Raw genomic sequence first — 21976 nt, 5'->3', positions numbered from 1 at the left:
CTCCTCCCATTTCCCTCAGTGCGCTGATTGGCAGCAGCGAGTAGCCAATCAGGCGGCACAAAGTAGGATGGACGTCCTGTAACTAAGCAGCCACCTGCACCTGCCGCTCACAGCTTCATCACCAGAGTAACAGTTTATAGTCTAATGGTGTCCTCATGTACAGTGACCGGCGGCCATATTCTTATAGTCTACTACCGGTAGTCACAGAGCAGAGGGGGCGGGGACACATGGTGTTTAGCTGCCATTTTGTCATATACACTCCTAACAGCCAGAGCCAGGTAACGTGTACTGTATATATTATATTGTTATTATATAGGGGAGAGGGGACTGTACAGTGATATATGAGGGGGAATAACAGCTCCCAGCACACACTGACATGTGGTATTATTATTATAATATAGGAGAGGGGACCGTACAGTGATATATGAGGGGGAATAACATAGCTCCCAGCACACACTGATATGTGGTATTATTATATAGGGGGAGGGGACTGTACAGTGATATATGAGGGGGAATAACACAGCTCCCAGCACACACTGCTATGTGGTATTATTATTATTATTATTATTATATAGTGGGAGGGGACTGTACAGTGATATATGAGGGGGAATAACACAGCTCCCAGCACACACTGATATGTGGTATTATTATATAGGGAGAGGGGACTGTACAGTGATATATGAGGGGGAATAACATAGCTCCCAGCACACACTGATATGTGGTATTATTATTATATAGGGGGAGGGGACTGTACAGTGATATATGAGGGGGAATAACACAGCTCCCAGCACACACTGATATGTGGTATTATTATTACATAGGGGGAGGGGACTGTACAGTGATATATGAGGGGGAATAACACAGCTCCCAGCACACACTGATATGTGGTATTATTATTATTATATAGGGAGAGGGGACTGCACAGTGATATATGAGGGGGAATAACACAGCTCCCAGCACACACTGATATGTGGTATTATTATTATATAGGGGGAGGTGACTGCACAGTGATACATGAAGGGGAATAACACAGCTCCCAGCACACACTGATATGTGGTATTATTATTAAATAGGGGATAAGGGACTGTACAGTACACATCAATTATGTCATTTTCCTCCACTTTGCAATTTATCACTCCAAAAATAACATGTAATTATTGGGTAAGTTACGTTATTTAAAAAATTCATATTGCCAAATAAGTCCTTAAGGAGGGTGTCCCATTGTTTCTTAACCAAGTCCTGACATTTTACCTTTATATAGGGATTATCCACCGTTTTTTACCTGCTTAGGAGGTGATAATAACTAATTCGCAAAAATTGTTATGTAGAATTCGCACCCGTGAAAAGCGCATCTAATAGGATTGCACGATAAGTATTTATTTGCACCATAAGCCATTTTTCATGAAAAGAAGCATATTGTGTCTAATTGAATGCTCCTCTTAATGTGATTGAGGAAATGAAAATCTATAATTTTGGGGGGGTGTGGCCTGGCTGAGCACTAGAGTGGACATGCTTCACGTGGGCTCCATCTGCAGGGCACAAAAAAAGGCACTTATTCTTGCCCCTTCCTAATGCTGACCCTCCCCGAGGGGACCCCTTCGATTTCCCGGCTCCTTGAGTCCCTGCTATATTGCTCGCGGGACCTCCGCTGCCCGACTACCGCAGCGGCCTACATCAGACGGGAAGCCGCGGCCTCAATTTAGCCCTCATCCCCAGTGAGCCGCTGCTGCCGGCAACAATCGCCGCTCCGATCCGATCCGCTTTGTTTGGAGGTCCTCTCCTGGGGCTGCGAGACCCCTGCCGATGGTCGCCTAAAGCGAGCAACTCCGCGTAGAGCCTTTGGCAAGCCGACTTGGACGCGGCTGTGCCCATCTGCTAATTGGTGCCAGGAACTCCAGTAACCCTGGCGGGGATATTACCGCTGCCGCACTTACCCACCTGGAGTACTTCTGAGGTGCTTTCTCCTCCTTGCACCTCAAGCTGCTGTGTAGAGCGTCCCCTGCATACTGGACCCCTGCATTGGACTCAGAAGGTTGGACAGGTTGTCCTAATTAGTCTGATTCAAGCCTGATTCACCTGTATTTTACCTGCCTCTGTTAAAATAGCCGGTGTCTTTACCTTAATTGCAGCCTTGGCAGCATATTGCCTTCTCCCAGCTTGGGCTACACTCAGTGGGCATTACATCTATACTGTTGGTAACACAAATAAAAGGGTAAAGGAGGCCAACAATTAGATTTGTGCCTTTTGATTGTTCCACAATTTTTTCTGATTCCTGGACTGTGTTTATAGTTTTATATCATATCATTATTGCTTGGTGAGCATTACATAATTTCTATAAATAGCAATTCTCTAGTCCAGTGACTTTTCGCCATCTTGTGGATATTCGGTATTATTACAAGTGAAAGTTTCTTCAGGATTTGTATAACTTTCTAATATTGGATTGCTGCCTTGCTGTATTTCTACAATTTGATGGCTGCAGTCGGGAACAGAACCATGTTCTGAGGTCGTAATATTACTGTCCACCCGGACCTTCATTTAAATTGCAATACCTGATCGGTTTACATTTATACTTCCTACACAAAATGAATCGAAACGTTAACAAAGGGAAGAAGAACACCCTACAAGGTATATTACCACATTTATCTCGCTCTGATTCCCACCAAACCTCATTGTCTCCCCCGATATCCCCTGGGGGTCCACTCGCTACTGCTGAACCTATAGACGCTGTATACACTACTAAAAATGACATTCGAGTTATGTTGGCGGAACTTAATAAAACACTCACTTCTAACTTCCAACAACTCTCCGCAGACCTCCGCAACGAACTTGCTTCTCTATCTAAACGCACTTCAGCAGTGGAAGCCAAGACGGAATCACTCTCTAGGGGTTTGAATGATACCTCACATGACATAGATTTTTTGCACCGTGAAGTGGAGTCTCTTAGAGACAAAAATTACCTTGAAAACAGGGAAAGACGGAATAACTTGAGAATCTGCAATATTCCTGAAACAATTTCTCCCCAGTCTCTTGAACCGTATCTGAAACGTTTTTATCTGATGCTGGTACCCTCTCTCCCTGAGCACTCACTGCTTATAGAGAGGGCCCACAGAGCTCTCAGACCAAAACCAATAGAAGATGCCCCTCTGAGAGACGTTATCCTAAAGTTTCTGTCCTTTAAAATTAAGGACCAAATTGTTGCTGCCAGTAGATCTACTTCACAGATCTTTTTTGAGGGTTCTCACTTACACATTTTTCAAGATTTAGCCCCATCAAATGTCCTTAAATGTAGAGATTTGCGCAACGTTACCAAAGTGTTATGGGACAATGAGTACAAATACAGGTGGGGCTTTCCCTTTCGATTGATTGTGGAGGTATATGGCAGACAACTCTCTCTGCACGACGCTAAGGAAGACAGAGAACTTTTACATAAACTCCAACTATCTGATACCGACACCCATACTTTTCATGATCCCGCTCCCTGAGTTATGGGCTGAGATGGAGTTCCGTTCCTGTCTTTTCTATGCTTTCCTCAAAGGTTATATTAACATGTTGTTTGTTCCTTCTAGGATACCTGGACTATAATATGCGCTAAAATTGTGTTGCATATGTTTATCTTTTATCGTTTTCCTTGAACTGGCATTGTGTATGGTTTAACTGTATTGATTGATGGTACCGGGTGGACAGTTCCTCATCCACTCATTTTCATACCACACCCCCAGCGCTACGTGGGACTAATGAGAGGTATCTGTCACCATTCATTAGTTATCATATAAGTAGTATTTTTGCCCTCCCAAATATAGCGCCCATTAGAAGTGTTTCTACTTTGAAGTACTTCATACCTTTATTTTTCTAAAGGGCATACTAATTATGAGCTTCATCCTTCAATTTTTTCTTTTTTGGGGATTGAATTGTTCACTTTTCTATTGTTTTTCTATCTCCCGCCCCCCCTTTTTTTCCTTTTTTTTATTTTTATTTATTCTATTTATTTTTATCCCTGTTTTAGGCAAAATTATTGGTTTCTAAAGGTAACAGGTTAATGGTTTTGAATCATGACGGTAACTGTGTTATCTCTTAATGTAAAGGGCCTTAATACTCCCCATAAAAGGTCACTTTTGTTTAACACAATTCAATCTCAAGAGACCCACTTTAAAAAGATATCTCATCCTCTAGTATCAAAACGATACCACAATGTTTTCCATTCTACCCACAGCTCCAAAAAACGGGGTGGCTATTATGATCCGTTCATCGGTCCCTTTCCAGCTTCTTTCCTCTAAGAGTGACTCAGATGGGAGATACCTTATTTTGGTTGTGCAACTAGGCCATCAAATCTTAACTATTGTGAACTTGTATGCCCCCAATGCAGGCCAAGCCCGGTTTTTCCGCACCCTGTTAGGAGAAATCTCTAAAGTACGCAGAGGCCTATTAATGGGAGGGGAATTTTAATGCAATTTTGTCACCTGATTTGGATAAAAGCACCTCAAAACTCGCCCACCCTCCTCGTTTACCGTATGGCACTCTTCGCAAGACAACCACTGAGGCTGGTCTTTTTGATACTTGGAGGGCCCATAATCCGACTTCAAGGGATTACACAATTTATTCGACCCCGCATGACTCCTATTCTAGGATAGATATGATTTTGGGTTGTAGTGGGATACTGAAAATGCTAGTCAAGTTTGAGATTGTACCTATTATGTGGTCAGACCATTCTGTAGCTCATATGGACTTATTACTCTCTGAATGAGGTTGCCCTTCCTGGAGATTAAATGAGACCCTTCTCCGCATCCCTAAATTTAAAGATTACCTCCACAAGCACATTAAAGAATATTTTGATCTTAATGTCAGTCAAGAAGTCCCTTACCCTACAGTGTGGGAACTAGAGCAGCTGGAACATTCCCACAAGCGTTCCCACTCTCCCTCGGTGCTTAGGCAACTGCAGAGTGTCAGAGGTGAACTGCAGTCTGTATTGGCTGAGCAGACTGAAAAGTCATTAAGGTGGGCAAACCAAAAATTTTATGAAAAAAGTAACAAATCTGATACTCTGTTGGCATCACAGGTGAAGGCTAGAAGAGCATCTCAAACTATAGCAGCTATTCAAAACCATCAGGGAGCTATTACCTACGACCCTGTAGAAATTAACTGCTCTTTTTACTATTATTATAAGGCATTATACAACTTTCAAGGTCCTTACCGGGCATTGCTCCCTCCTTCGGTCGTGCAGGAGTATCTTGATTCATGTAGACTTCCTAAACTCTCGGACACAGCCAAGGCAGACTTGAACGCGCCTGTCACCGGGGAGGAGTTGGAATTAGCCCTGAAATCACAGAAATCCTCTAAGGCTCCTGGCCCTGATGGCTTACCCTCAGTGTACTATAAGTCATTTTTTGCATTGCTTTCTCCTCACCTGATTGCAGTTTATAATAGGATATTGGAGGGGGAACATTTTCATCCTGACTCTCTCTAATCTATTGTAATAGTACTTCCCAAACCACAAAAAGATCCCACTTGTCGGACTAACTACAGGCCAATATCTTTGTTAAACGCTGACATTAAGCTGCTCGCAAAGATTCTTGCCAATAGACTGAATTTGGACTTGTTACAGTTGATTGATGCTGACCAAGTCGGTTTTGTTCCCAAGAGACAGGCCCTAGACAACACCAGACGGACGATTAATTGGATCTCCTACATAAATAAACGTAAGATACCAGCCGTAGTGTTGTCACTCGATGCAGAAAAGGCCTTTGATAGGTTATCTTGGCCTTTTTATGTTTCAAACTCTACAAACATACGGTTTTTGTGGTAGTTTTTTGTCGGCCATCAAGGCTCTATACTGTAAACCATCGGCTATAGTATCAACTAATGGCCTCTCCTCACCGTTTTTTGTTTTGGGTAACGGTACAAGACAAGGATGCCCACTTTCGCCTTAGAACCTCTTGCGGCTAAAATTTGGAGTAATCCTCATATTAAGGGGGTGTCTGTGCGAAGCTCACAATACATAATATCTTTGTTTGCAGACGATTTACTGCTTACTATGACATCACCTATGACTTTGCTCCCTAATTTATAGGCTGAATTAAATGCTTATGGTAAATACTCGGAAATAAATAGCACCAAATCGGAGGCCTTGGCATTCAACCTCCCTCTTCCATCACAGAAGCTTTTAGAGACTAATTTTGATTACACCTGGCGACCTAAATCCTTCAGATATTTAGGGATTACTATTACTAAGAAATATGAACACTTATTTCAGGCTAACTATATCCCTCTACTGCAATTAATTAAACAGGATCTGTCCAGATGGGCTCCACTCTGCGTCTCATGGACAAGTCGTGTTAATGCAGTTAATATGTCCATCCTTCCTAGGTTATTATACCTATTTCAAATGCTCCCGATTGTGGTACCGAACTCTTATCTTCATGAGGTTCAATCAGTATGTGGCTCTTTCGTGTGATCAGGTAGAAAAACAAGACTTAGTAGGACCTGTTTGTCCAAATCGACGATTAATGGTGGTTTGGGCCTTCCCATTTTTGATACATAGATACTTTTCCACAGCAGAACTGAGCCATATTACATCATGGACTTCGGAAGAGGGGAGTAGGGGAATGAGCAATACTTGAAAATGAACTGGGTAATGCTTGAAAATGAACTGGTGGGCACCCATTCGGCTAGTTCCCTTCCTCGGCTACCCCCTAATTTGAAACAAGTTTGGGATAAACTAAATAAACGCCTACAATTGGCACCATATCCATCCCCCCTGACTCCACTATGGCGCCATCCTCACTTCCCATTGGGGTGCGTGTACTCTTATATGCATCCTTGGATATCAGCTGGGTTAACTAGACTTATGCATGTTCTAGGTGATTTTGCCCCCAAAAATTTTGCAGACCTGAGCGAAAAATATGGTTTATCTTCTAATTTTCAATTTGCATACTTACAAATTTGGAGTTTCATTCGCTCACTCAGCAAACCTCACAAACTGCGAGAACCTACCACATTCGAGTGCAAATGCATTTACAACCCTGGCTGCAAGTGATCAATATCTATTTTGTATTCGATGTTAGCCCCCTCATCTCTTGAATTTAGGAAACCATTTGAACAGACCTGGGAACGAGACCTAGGGATTAGCTTGGAGGACGACGACTGGGCAGATATCAGGCAATGGGTGGCTAAGTCCTCCATTAACACTAATATTAAGGAAAATTCCTTCAAAGTTTATTCTTGCTGGTACATGGTTTCTGCAAAACTACATCAGATTTTCCCAGGGTCTTCGGACTTATGTTGGAGACAATGTGGCCAAATAGGTTCTTATTTACATGTATGGGTGGGACTGCCCTGTGATATCCAAATATTGGGACAAAGTCACATCTTTGGTGTTCAAGGTGCTCAATGTTTCTCCCCCTAGAGACCCTCTACATATGCTTTTATGCAAACCCACTGGCTCCCTCTCCAAACCTCAGAACAAACTTTGAGGTCATATCTATAATGCTGCCAAACTGTTGATCGCCACAAACTGGAAACAAACTGAAGCCCCGGCAATAGCCTCATTGTTAAATAAAATATGGTACTTGGCTTCTATGGAATATATCACTGTACTCCTTCACGATTCAGTGAATAAGTTTCATGCTACCTGGGGCCCTTGGTACTCTGCATTTCATAGACAGTTGTCCGGAATGGAGTGATTTTGACTTTTCGGGAGTGATATACTATACCGTAGTTTGCCTTTCTTTAATCCTACCCTCCCCCTCTTTTCTTCTTTTATTCTTCTGTATATTTTTTTTTTTGTTTTATGTATTTTTGTAACAAATCAAAAATTTGATTGATGTGGATTTCTGTGAAGTTTTATTTTTTGTATATAATATTTGATATATTTGAATTGTTGATTATTCAAATAATTTTTTGTGTGTGTTAATATTTGTGATGCATACACTATCAAAAATTATAAATAATAAGAGATTACAAAAAAACTATAGTGGGAAAATCTAAAATTTTCTGGAATGATATAACAAAAGGCAAAAATAATAATTCTCTTTTTAATTCATCCCTTTGTAACAAAATTAAAGTTGAGCAATTTGAATAAAAGAGGTGTCTGGGAGGAACAATGCTCCTGGGACCTTGTCGTTTTATATTTCTGGATCTGAACTGCAGGGAGTTGTCAGCCGGCTAATTCTAGCCCCAAGCCGCCATTTGTGGTGGTTTGTCCTTTAGCCACATAGGATTGTGTGACTGCATCTAAGGCGCCTTATGTAGCTGGATCTCAGAAACATTGCCAAGATCTCCATAGCTCGGGGAGGAGGGCTTACTGGTCACATGGTGTTTCCTACCTGTGTATGTGACATGTACTCTGATATTTATTGTAAATAATATTTTAATTTCTAGATAATTCATCTGTAAGGAACCAGAGAGTCCATACTAAACTTCACGTGAGAGTCCTGTATAAATCATTGAGGATGGACAAGGACAATATTCACATGACTGAGAGAATACTAGATCTCACCCTGGAGATCATCTACCTGCTGACTGGGGAGGTGAGAGGATCTGGGAGTGTCACAGTGACATCACTTATATCTATAGTAATATAGGGACATGACTGGGGAGGTGAGAGGATCTGGGAGTGTCACAGTGACATCACTTATAGCTATAGTAATAATACAGGGACATGACTGGGGAGGTGAGGGGATCTGGGAGTGTCACAGTGACATCACATATCTATAGTAATAATACAGGGACATGACCAGGGAGGTGAGAGGATCTGGGAGTGTCACAGTGACATCACTTATATCTATAGTAATAATACAGGGACATGACTGGGGAAGGTGAGGGGATCTGGGAGTGTCACAGTGACATCACTTATATCTATAGTAATATAGGGACATGACTGGGGAGGTGAGAGGATCTGGGAGTGTCACAGTGACATCACTTATAGCTATAGTAATAATACAGGGACATGACTGGGGAGGTGAGGGGATCTGGGAGTGTCACAGTGACATCACATATCTATAGTAATAATACAGGGACATGACCAGGGAGGTGAGAGGATCTGGGAGTGTCACAGTGACATCACTTATATCTATAGTAATAATACAGGGACATGACTGGGGAGGTGAGGGGATCTGGGAGATGGCACAGTGACATCACTTATATCTAGAGTAATAATACAGAGACATGACTGGGGAGGTGAGGGGATCTGGGAGTGTCACAGTGACATCACATATCTTTAGTAATAATACAGGAAGATGACTGGGGAGGTGAGGGGATCTGGGAGTGTCACAGTGACATCACTTATATCTATAGTAATAATACAGGGACATGACCGGGGAGGTGAGGGGATCTGGGAGTATCACTGTGACATCACTTATCTATAGTAATAATACAGGGACATGACCAGGGAGGTGAGAGGATCTGGGAGTGTCACAGTGACATCACTTATATCTATAGTAATAATACAGGGACATGACTGGGGAGGTGAGGGGATCTGGGAGTATCACTGTGACATCACTTATCTATAGTAATAATACAGGGACATGACCAGGGAGGTGAGAGGATCTGGGAGTGTCACAGTGACATCACTTATATCTATAGTAATAATACAGGGACATGACTGGGGAGGTGAGGGGATCTGGGAGATGGCACAGTGACATCACTTATATCTAGAGTAATAATACAGAGACATGACTGGGGAGGTGAGGGGATCTGGGAGTGTCACAGTGACATCACTTATATCTATAGTAATAATACAGGAAGATGACTGGGGAGGTGAGGGGATCTGGGAGTGTCACAGTGACATCACTTATATCTATAGTAATAATACAGGGACATGACCGGGGAGGTGAGGGGATCTGGGAGTATCACTGTGACATCACTTATATCTATAGTAATAATACAGGGACATGACTGGGGAGGTGAGGGGATCTGGGAGTGTCACAGTGACATCACTTATATCTATAGTAATAATACAGGGAGATATGGTATCAGTGCCTCAGTACTCACAGGAGCTGGGATATATCACATTGCTCACGGCATCTTGTTTTGTTTCTTTTCTATCACTGAAAAGAAGATGGCAGGAGATATGCTACATTCTGTCCACTTTCATATATATAGTATACAGTTACAGAATAAGGGTTTTATTTGTAAGACTGACCTTTCTTGCATATTGTGCACTGATGACAAACTGCTACATGAGTATAATTTTACCCTTTTATTGATATCTCTTCCAATACACAGGATTACACAGTAGTGAAGAAGACATCCGGTGAGTGTGAGACATCCAGCAGCCGTCCCTGTGTGTCAGGAGGACTGAGCAGGACCCAGAGCCCCATCACGGTGCCTCCACCTCACTCACTGATACATGAGAGACACAATGACCAGAAGATCCTGGAACTCACCAACAGGATCATTCAGGTGCTGACTGGAGAGGTGACTGCTAGGAATGGGACATTATACAGTAACACCAGGGGATGTGTCTGGGTGATGACTGGAGAGGTGACTGCTGGGAATGGGACATTATACAGTAACATCAGGGGATGTGTCTGGGTGATGACTGGAGAGGTGATTGCTGGGAATGGGACATTATACAGTAACACCAGGGGATGTGTCTGCTGGGAATGGGACATTATACAGTAACACCATGGGATGTGTCTGGGTGATGACTGGAGAGGTGACTGCTGGTAATGGGAAATTATACAGTAACACCAGGGGATGTGTCTGGGTGATGACTGGAGAGGTGACTGCTGGGAATGGGACATTATACAGTAACACCATGGGATGTGTTTGGTTGATTGGAGAGGTGACTCTGGGAATGGGACTTTATACAGTAACACCAGGGGTTGTGTCTGGGTGATGACTGGAGAGGTGACTGCTGGGAATGGGACATTATACAGTAACACCACGGGATGTGTCTGGGTGATGACTGTATCATTGTGTGTGTCAGGTTCCTATAAGGTGTCAGGATGTCACTGTCTATGTCTCCATGCAGGAGGGGGAGTATATAGAGGAACACAAGGGTCTGTACAAGGACGTGATGATGGAGACTCACCGGCCCCTCACATCACTGGGTGAGAGGAGACTGTCATTTATTGTACTGGGGAGAGCAGGAATGGGGGCCCCCTATATACACACATAATCACATATATACAATGTACTCAGTCACTGTGTGTTTCCTACAGATGGACCCAGTCACAGAAATACCCCAAAGAGATGTCCCCGTCCTCTTTATTCACCAGATTGTACTGAGGAGAATCACAGGACCCCACAGGAGCATCAGGTAGTTGGGATTTAGGGTCACACCAATATACCAAAGTGTCTTTATGTGATATGTTGAGAAGCCGTGTGTGTCTTTAACCAAAATTCTTCTAATTAATGTGATTTAATGAAATCTGACATTTTTAAACTGTTATTTTATTGTTTTGTGGGTGAACTTAGGGTGAAAGTCTGGCTAATATAAAGGCAGAAGATATAGAGGGAGAAGAAGAGACGTATGTGACTGATATAAAGGCAGAAGATATAGAGGGAGAAGAAGAGACGTATGTGACTGATATAAAGGCAGAAGATATAGAGGGAGACGAAGAGACGTATGTGACTGATATGAAGGCAGAAGATATAGAGGGAGAAGAGACGTATGTGACTGATATAAAGGCAGAAGATATAGAGGGAGAAGAGACGTATGTGAAGGATGATCAGAAGTGTAAGGAGGAGGAAATCCCTGCAGATATCAGCACAAGTGAGTAATAAACACTCAGAAAAGTGTCATATATTCTTCTTGCTCAGTCACTACAATAGTACAAAGTAATGAGGGAAATGTGTTTGCCCAGTGGCGGAGTCAGGAGCCATCCGTCCGTATTATATTCCTGCTCTCCTCACATCATGTCACTATGTGTTACCAGCCCAGAGATCTGACCAGTCTCCTCCCCACACTCTCTGGTGTATTTCATACATCAGGATCCATCAGCCTCTATTATTCTCCTGCTCTCCTCCTCACATCATGTCACTGTGTGTTACCAGCCCAGAGATCTGACCAGTCTCCTCCCCACACTCTCTGGTGTATCTCATACATCAGGAGCCATCAGCCCCTATTATACTCCTGCTCTCCTCCTCACGTCATGTCACTGTGTGTTACCAGCCCTGAGATCTGACCAATCTCCTCTCCACACTCTCTGGTGTATCTCATACATCAGGAGCCATCAGCCTCTATTATACTCCTGCTTTCCTCACATCATGTCACTGTGTGTTACCACCCCAGAGTTCTGACCAGTCTCCTCCCCACACTTTCTGGTGTATTTCATACATCAGGAGCCATCAGCCTCTATTATACTCCTGCTCTCCCCCTCACGTCATGTCACTGTGTGTTACCAGCCCAGAGATCTGACCAGTCTCCTCCCCACACTCTCTGGTGTATCTCATATGTCAGGAGCCATCATCCCCTATTATACTCCTGCTCTCCCCCTCACATCATGTCACTGTGTGTTACCAGCCCAGAGATCTGACCAGTCTCCTCCCCACACTCTGGTGTATCTCATACATCAGGAGCCATCAGCCCCTATTATACTCCTGCTCTCCCCCTTACGTCATGTCACTGTGTGTCACCAGCCCAGAGATCTGACCAGTCTCCTCCCCACACTCTCTGGTGTATCTCATACATCAGGATCCATCAACCCCCATGCGCCCAGCATCTATTCTCCGGCGTTGACCGGGTTACCGCACATTTCTCCACCCGCGGGACACTGCGTCCAGCGGGTGAAGACGGCACCCGCAGGCTGTGAGGGCAGGGAGCTTTTTGCCCTCCTTCTGGAGGGCAGGGTGCGTTTTGGAGGGCAGGGCACCGCGCCCCGCTAAAACAGCCTAGCGGGAACGCTACTATACCCCTCACCTACAGTGTTTGCTGCACATTACTACTATACACCCCCTTATGTGCTGTCTATACCCCTCATCCACAGTATTTGCTGCACATTACCACTATACACTCCCTTATGTGCTGCCTATACCCCTCACCCACAGTATATGCTGCACAGTACTACATACACCCCCTTATTTGCTGTCTATACCCCTCACCCACCGTGTATGCTGCACATTACTACTATACACCCCCTTATGTGCTGTCTATACCCCTCACCCACAGTATTTGCTGCACATTACTACTATACACCCCTTATGTGCTGTCTATACCCCTCACCCACAGTATATGCTGCACATTACCACTATACAACCCCTTATGTGCTGTCTATACCCCTCACCCACAGTATATGCTGCACAGTACTACTATACACCCCCTTATGTGCTGTCTATACCCCTCACCCACAGTATATGCTGCACAGTACTACTATACACCCCCTTATGTGCTGTCTATACCCCTCACCCCCAGTATATGCTGCACATTACTACATACACCCCCTTATGTGCTGCCTATACCCCTCACCCACAGTATATGCTGCACAGTACTACTATACACCCCTTAGGTGCTGTCTATACCCCTCACCCTCAATTCCAACTGTCAAAGGCTGTTACAGCTGAGTGATGTGCTTCCCTTTACAGTACTGTGCAACAGTTTTAGGCATGTGTGTAAAAAATGCTGCAAAGTAAGAATACTTTCAAAAATAGAAATGTTAATAGTTTGCTTTGTTAATTAACAAAATGCAATGTGAATGAACAGAAGAGAAATCTAAATGAAATCAATATTTGGTGTGACCCTCCTTTACCTTCAAAACTGCATAAATTCTTCTAGGTACACTTGCACGCAGTTTTTGAAGGAACTTGTCTGGGAGCTTGTCCTAAACATTTTGGAGACCTAACCACAGATCTTCTGTGGATGTAGACTTGCTCAGATCCTTCTGTCTGTTCATGTAATCCTAGGCAGGCTTGATGATGATGAGATCAGGGCTCTGTGGGGGCCATTTCATCACTTTCAAGACTCCTTGTTCTTCTTTATGCTGAAGATAGTTCTTAATGATATTGGCTGTATGTTTGGGGTCATTGTCCTGCTGCAGAATATATTTAGAGCCAACCAGACACCTCCCTGGTGGTATTGCATGAAGGATAAGTACCTGCCTGTATTTCTCAAATTTCAGCACCCGAGTTCCTATGTTTTCATGCATAGTTGAGTCACTTGGCTTTTTGGCCGCAATTCTTCCATGAAGACCACTTCTGGACAGAATTCTCCGAACAGTAGATGGGTGTTCCTGAATCCCAGTGGTTTCTGCCAGTTTTGAGCTGATGGCAATGCTGGACATCTTCTGATTTCGAACTGCAGTAAGCATGATGAATGTAAGGACATGAGATGTGTGTTAAAAATGTATTTGCAGCATCTCAGTCCCTGCAGCAATTAATGAACTTTTTTGCCCTTTGTGTTCTCCTATCTGTCTGCTAGTGTATGTGTGTTCATTCACAGGACTTTTGCAGTAGCAGGTATATTCTATACTGTAATAATGTAAGGAAATGTCATTTTTAATACTTTGTAAGCATTGATGTTTAGCCTTGTCCATATGCCTGTTTTATTCATAACCAGTAGAGCAATGTAACACCTCACAGAACAAAACATCTTGTAGGTTAATTTTCCACCTCTGCAGGGGACACTCAGGACCTACACCTCCTTCCATTTGCCTGCCTTTGTCCCTCACTGGAGTCTGGCAGACTACACGGAGCCAACCTAGATGTTTGTCAGGGAAGTAATATCTGGGGGAGGTAAGAGGAAGTTAGAGGATAAGGGCCTCACACCAATCAAGAAACGGTGCAACTCCCCTGGGTGGTCACAAGGACCGTGGGAAATTGGAAGCTTTCAAAAGAAGTCACCGAAGCAGCTCTGTGTTAGTCACTGGCCTTGACTAAGAAGGGAATTTCTGCCAAGGTGCTTAGTGGAACGCATTGCCAGTCCTTTATGGACGTATACAACTGGAAACTCCTGGGTGGAGATCTTCGTTCTCTGGTGTGGACTTGAACTCTCCACTGCTGTGTGTGGTAGTTTTGACTTTGTGGTATCCCGGAAACACTTGTGGGGATGTATACGCTATTCACTGCTGTGTGATCGGTGATAATTTTGACTGGGGGGGTATCCAAGAAACGCTTGTGTGGATTTATACTTTGGACATTCTGTGTGGACCCTACACTATTACCGCTATGTGGATCTGGTAATAGTTTCTACTGTGTGTCTTTAGCTATTTTGTGGACTTGTCTTGGGACTTTATCCCCTAGTGAGACTGGCCCTATCTGGACTGCTACCTGCATATTGCTTGTTCACTGTATTTACCTCTTGTCCTTATATTTTATCTATTTCTGTGTGCTGTGAAAAAATAAACCATCACTTTGGTTTCATCTGCTCGGTGTCTGGGTGATTGAGAGAACCCTGTATCCTCACAATGAGTCTTTCATCTCAGGCACTAAGTTTCCTTGGCCGGCCACTGCGTCTAAGGTCCTCAATGTTGCCCGTTTCTTTATGCTTCTTTAAAAGAGCTTGAACAGCACATATTGAAACCCAAGTCTGCTTTGAAATCTTTGCCTGGGAGAGACCATGCTGATGTAGTATAACTACCTTGTGTCTTGTTGCTGTGCTCAGCCTTGCCAGTGTGTGACCTGTGATATGAAACTGTCTTCCACAACGTCACCTTTGTAGCAGAGTTTGGTTGTATTTTACCCAGTTTTAAGCCTCCTACCCAGCTATTTCTGTTTCAGTTAATGACTGTGTTTCAACCTACATATGAAAATGATGATCATTATAACATGTTGGTATGATTGTTTATCAATCACCTGACTATACCCTACAAAATCTCTGACTTTGTGCAAGTGTACCTAGAAGAGTTGATGCTGTTTTTAAGGCAAAGGGTGGTCACACTGAATATTGATTTGATTTAGATTTCTCTTCTGTTCAGTAGCTTTGCATTTTGTTATTTAATAAAAGTAAAATATTAACACTATTTTTGAAAGCATTGTTAATTTGCAGCATTTGTTTCACACCTGCATAAAATTTTTGCACAGTATTGTATATTTTAAGACGAGAGTCATCTTTTTTTTAATTTTGTTAATGTATCGTAAGTACTTGTAATCTGGAAAACTAAATAAAATCACTAAGCATTGAGAACTTGTAATAGTAGGAAGATCTGTTGCTAGTTAAAATAAAATGGAAATAATTCTATTTCCATACATTTTTGTTTTTTATTTCCAACAGATGGACGCACAATCAAGAATTCCTCAGAGGGAGATCTCATTTTGTGTCCACATTTTAAAACAGAAAATAACATCATACAGGGTTCTCCAGGAGACATTCCTATTACTCTAAACTTGCATCCAATATCTCACAGTGCAGATATATCATCTGATCCCTCTTATCATGAGGAATGTTCCCCTGATACTTCCATTACTGCTACACACAGTACAGCTCACAGAGGTGATAAAAACTGTCTGTGTTCTGAGTGTGGGAAATGTTTTACAAGTAAATCACATCTTGTTATACATCAGAGAACTCATACAGGGGAGAAACCATTTCCATGCTCTGAGTGTAGGAAATGTTTCACAAGCAAAGCAAGTCTTGTTACACATCAGAGAACTCACACAGGGGAGAAGTCATTTTCATGTTCTGATTGTGGGAAATGTTATACACACAAATCAGAACTTGTTAGACATAAGAAAAATCACACAGGTGAGAGACCATTTCCATGTTCTGAGTGTGGAAAATGTTATACACAGAAATCAGATCTTGTTATACATCAGAGAAGTCACACAGGTGAGAGGCCATTTTCATGTTCTGAGTGTGGGAAATGTTTTGCACAGAAATCACATCTTGTTGTACATCAGAGATATCACACAGGTGAGAAGCCATTTCCATGTTCTGAGTGTGGGAAATGTTTTACAGAAAAATCAGATCTTGTTAAACATCTGAGAAGTCACACAGGTGAGAAACCATTTCCATGTTCTGAGTGTGGAAAATGTTTTAAACAGAAATCAGATCTTGTCAGACATCAAAAACGTCACACAGGGGAGAAACCATTTCCATGCTCTCAGTGTAAGAAATGTTTTTCAAAGAATTCAGATCTTGTTACACATCAAATAACACAAAATAAATGAGCTGATATACATAATACACAATACTTAAATAATTCATACTCTTCACATCTTTTGGCTAATCTTTTGTGTTCTGAGTACAAGCAGTAGCAGAATGGACAATACACAGTGCAGTCAGTAAGCTTAACATTGGTACATTTTCCAACAACAATCAACCTATAATAAAGGGAAGTATATATTACACAGTCATGGAGAACAGAAGGGAACAGACAAAAGAAAGAACAGGGAGGGAAAGATGTCTATTGTGTTGCTAACCAAAAGCAAGTAGTCCTCAGTGTCCTTGAACTTCTAGCCAAGAGAACCATGTGGAGACAATTTCCCAATGTCAGTCCATCGTAGAGAACATCACATCTTCCATCTGATTTAGACGTATGTGATGTAAAGAGTTGCTTATATTTGTCATTACCTGTGTGTGATGGGGATCAGTGAAGCATAGATTATAGTAGCACACTGCCTGTTATATACTCACACACACAGTGCAATGTATGTCCTTTCATCACTCTGCATTTCATTCCACTGACCAATTAGGTCAGATGTAGGCCTGTGTCTTATCAGCCAGACTATTTCTTACCATTCAGTCTTAGGGGGCAGCTAGCTGAGGGGGCGACTAACTGGTAATACACAGAGTGTGGAGTAACTAAGTGGGTTTTCTAAATTTTGAACACCATCTGTGACCAGGTAATTTCATAATCAAACTTGACATTTCTTTATGTAGTATCCTGCAAATTTCAACTTTTATTCCAAAATGAACATGTTTAAAATATTTTTCTTATATCACTCCATTGTATCTTCTCTAATGATATTACATCCATCACTCTCCCTGTATATCGCCCCTCTGTACACATTGCCACCTCATTACTCTACTCCCCTCTTATATACACACATGTGCTTTTTCCTATATCACTCCATGGTATCTTCTCTAAGGCTATTACATCCGTCACTCTCCCTGTATCTCACCCCTCTGTACACATTGCCACCTTATTACTCTACTCCCCTCTTATATACACACATGAGCTTTTTCCTATATCACTCCATGGTATCTTCTCTAAGGCTATTACACCCGTCACTCTCCCTGTATCTCACCCCTCTGTACACATTGCCTCCTCATTACTATACTCCCCTATTATATACACACATGAGCTATTTTCTTATCTATATACACTGACAAACATCCTTAACCTGTCGCCATAAAAATCTTTCATAGACCTCCTACAACTATAATTATCTCTCTCCTGCTTCTATTAGCTGGTGACAAATCTCCAATTCCAGGCCCCACTCATTATGGAATATAAATCCAGCTAACCTCATAAACATCATGTTCTTCCCATCACCCTCCGAGTCACTACAATGTGCCTTATGGAATGCTGCTCTGTCTGCAACAAATTTACATCCATCCATGACCTCTATCTCATAGAACCTCAACCTTCTGGCGATAACAGAAACATGGCTCACACAATCAGACACTCCCTCCCCTGCAGCACTGTCACACAATCAGATACTCCCTCCCCTGCAGCACTGTCACACAATCAGACACTCCCTCCCCTGCAGCACTGTCACACAATCAGACACTCCCTCCCCTGTAGCACTGTCACACAATCAGACACTCCCTCCCCTGCAGCACTGTCACACAATCAGACACTTCCTCCCCTCCAGCACTGTCACACAATCAGACACTCCCTCCCCTGCAGCCCTGTCACACAATCAGACACTCCCTCCCCTGCAGCACTGTCACACAATCAGACACTCCCCTGCAGCACTGTCACACAATCAGATACTCCCTCCCCTGTAGCACTGTCACAAAATCAGACACTCCCTCCCCTGCAGCACTATCACACAATCAGACACTCCCTCCCCTGCAGCACTGTCACATGTTGACCTACACGTCACCCACACCTCCAGGCCTGGTAATAGTAAAGGAGGTGGGGTAGGAATATTACTGTCCCAATCTATCACATACACAGTTCTCCCACAGGTACCATCACTCACATTACATCTTTTGTACATTCTATCAGGACTGTTACCCCTTTCTCTCTGCTTGTTGCTGTCTATCACCCACCTGGGCCACCCTAACAATTTCCGGAACATATTTCTGTCTGGCTCCCTCACTTCCTATCCTCAGATATCTCCATCATCATCATGGGTGATATCAGTATCGCTACTGACAGCCCACAATCACCTCATGCCTCTAAACTACTCTCTCTAACCTCTTCGCTCAGCCTCTCCCAATCAGAGGTGTAACTAGGGTCTTCGGAGCCCAGGGCAAGTTTAACATTGGCACCCCCCACCACCACCATGTAGTAAAATACAGCAAAAAAATGAAAGTGGTCACATACCGGAAGGGGTGCGCCAACATGACATGCCAGCCATTTCTGTCACTCTGGGAACATTCCATTCCATATACACCTTACCGATATGGTGGTTTCTCACAATGTGGAACCTCTGACGTATCCTCCCTGGGACGACAGCGTCTTCAGACGGTATTCAATATTCATGTAGGTCACACGTCCGGATGATGCCTGTTTGTATAGGAATATTAACAAGGTTATCATACAACAGCGGTTCAACCAGACTCGTTCCCCAGTGTAACTTCCCCCTGAGGCTCTCAGCCACACAATCTGCCCCTGCGTCATCTCTCAGCACACCATCACCTCCCCCCTGCATCATCTCTCTGCCACACTATCGCCTCTCCCCTGCATCATCTCTCACCCACACTATCACCTCCCCCCCTGCATCATCTCTCAGCCACACTATCACCTCCCCCCCTGCGTCGTCTCAGCACACTATCACCTCCCCCCCTGCATCGTCTCAGCACACTATCACCTCCCCCCCTGCATCGTCTCTCAGCACACCATCACCTCCCCCCCACGTCGTCTCTCAGCACACCATCACCTCCCCCCTGCGTCGTCTCTCAGCACACTATCACCTCCCCCCCTGCATCATCTCTCAGCCACAGTATCACCTACCACCCTGCGTCATCTCTCAGCCACACTATCACCTCCCCCCTGCATCATCTCTCAGCCACACTATCACCTCCCCCCCTGCGACATCTCTCAGCCACACTATCACCTCCCCCCCTGCGACGTCTCTCAGCCACACTATCACCTCCCCCCCTGCGTCGTCTCTCAGCACACCATCACCTCCCAACCTGCGTCGTCTCTCAGCACACCATCACCTCCCAACCTGCGTTGTTTCTCAGCCACACTATTGCCTCCCCCCTGCCTCATCTCTCAGCCACACTATCACCTCCCCCCTGCGTCTCTCAGCCACACTATCACCTCCCTCCCCTGCGTCGTCTCTCAGCACACCATAACCTCCCAACCTGCATCGTCTCAGCACACCATCACCTCCCAACCTGTGTTGTTTCTCAGCCACACTATCACCTCCCCCCTGCGTCGTCTCAGCACACTATCACCTCCCCCCCTGCGTCATCTCAGCACACTATCACCTCCCCCTGCATCATCTCTCAGCCACAGTATCACCTCCCCCCCTGCGTCGTCTCAGCACACTATCACCTCCCCCCTGCATCATCTCTCAGCCACACTATCACCTCCCCCCTGCGTCGTCTCAGCCACACTATCACCTCCCCCCCTGCGACGTCTCTCAGCCACGCTATCACCTCCCCCCTGCATCGTCTCTCAGCACACCATAACCTCCCAACCTGCATCGTCTCAGCACACCATCACCTCCCAACCTGTGTTGTTTCTCAGCCACACTATCGCCTCCCATCCTGCGTCGTCTCTCAGCACACCATCACCTCCCAACCTGTGTTGTTTCTCAGCCACACTATCACCTTCCCCCTGCATCGTCTCTCATAACACCATCACCTACCCCACCTGCATCGTCTCTCAGCAAACCATCACCTCCCCCCTGCGTTGTCTCTCAGCGCACAGACACGCACTGACACAGATACACACATACACATTGAGAAAGCCTACACCAACACACACACCTCTTTCACACAAATGTAGCCCCCCTCCCCTCCCTGGCACCACACATGATACAATTAACACACAACTACTGTCATGTGAGGTTTGCCCCCCCCCCCCTCTGCGGCAGCTTGTTCCCCTCTGTCCCCCTTCCCCAATACACACTTGCGGTGAGCGGTGATCTCCCATCCCCTTACCACGACAGCTTAGCCCCACCAATACATACCTGCGGTGACTCGAGCAGAGAGAGCCCCGGGGAAGGAAGAATCATTCTTCATGTTTCATGCTCGACCCCTCCTAGTTATACCACTGCTCCCAATGGTCTCTACTCATCAGGAGGGTCACTGCCTTGTTCTGCTAACACCAAGGAAGAACTAGAAGAGGTTGTCTGTCATTGATGCACATGTATAATATATAACTTTTATTGTTAGCGGTAACATGCATAGATTATATGCAGTCAGTAATACATTAATAGAATTAGAAATGTGAATATAGAATGAAGCGTGTGTAATAAGGTAATAAGGAAATTCTGAGTCGTACCATTAATTGCTCATATTTATGTTTATATATACGTGTCTTTCTCACTTGTTGTATATCATTATATATTGTAATAATACATTCTTTATTCCAAATTCCCCAATATTGATCAGTGTTTTATTCTCTGTACTCTTATGTCTATTTATTTCACAGTCATTGGTGATCCCAAAACAGATCTTTCATAGAATATATATATATTTTTTTTTTTTTCAACACATTTTTTATTGACACAAAAAATAAATTATACAGGATATCGTGCCATTCATTTCAGCATTAACAAATGAACCATGTCTGAATTAGCAACTGGCAGAAATATTATATGATACAACTCATAATGCCCCTGTAGTAGTGCCCCCATAGTTATGTCCTTGTAGTAGTGCCCCCATAGTTATGCCCCTGTAGTAGTGCCCCCATATAATGCCCCTATAGTGCCGCTTGTACAAAAAACAAAAAAAAAACACTTACCTTAATCCCCG

At 43.8% G+C, this 21976-nt stretch overlaps 1 protein-coding gene across 2 annotated transcripts; it reads left to right on the top strand.

Annotated features, from left to right (window-relative positions):
- The first annotated feature begins 238 nt into the window (after positions 1–238).
- Positions 239–18609, top strand: LOC148443393 (uncharacterized). Of its 2 annotated transcripts, none has more exons than XM_088462887.1 (7): positions 239–278; positions 8374–8522; positions 10219–10395; positions 10970–11048; positions 11160–11257; positions 11416–11713; positions 16145–18609. In XM_088462887.1, the coding sequence occupies exons 2-7, from the start codon at positions 8445–8447 to the stop codon at positions 17038–17040; spliced, it is 1626 nt and encodes a 541-aa protein (XP_088319013.1). In that variant the 5' UTR covers positions 239–278; positions 8374–8444; the 3' UTR covers positions 17041–18609. The 2 variants fall into 2 exon arrangements, with proteins under 2 accessions (XP_088319013.1, XP_088319012.1); XM_088462886.1 differs by having other exon boundaries at positions 10219–10410.
- Positions 18610–21976: the final 3367 nt, after the last annotated feature.

Source organism: Taudactylus pleione, unplaced genomic scaffold (genome assembly GCF_031769625.1).
Source record: "Taudactylus pleione unplaced genomic scaffold, aTauple2 ptg001285l, whole genome shotgun sequence".
Classification (NCBI taxonomy): domain Eukaryota; kingdom Metazoa; phylum Chordata; class Amphibia; order Anura; family Myobatrachidae; genus Taudactylus; species Taudactylus pleione.
Note: the sequence above shows the minus strand (reverse complement) of the source record. Positions and strands in the feature narration are given on the sequence as shown.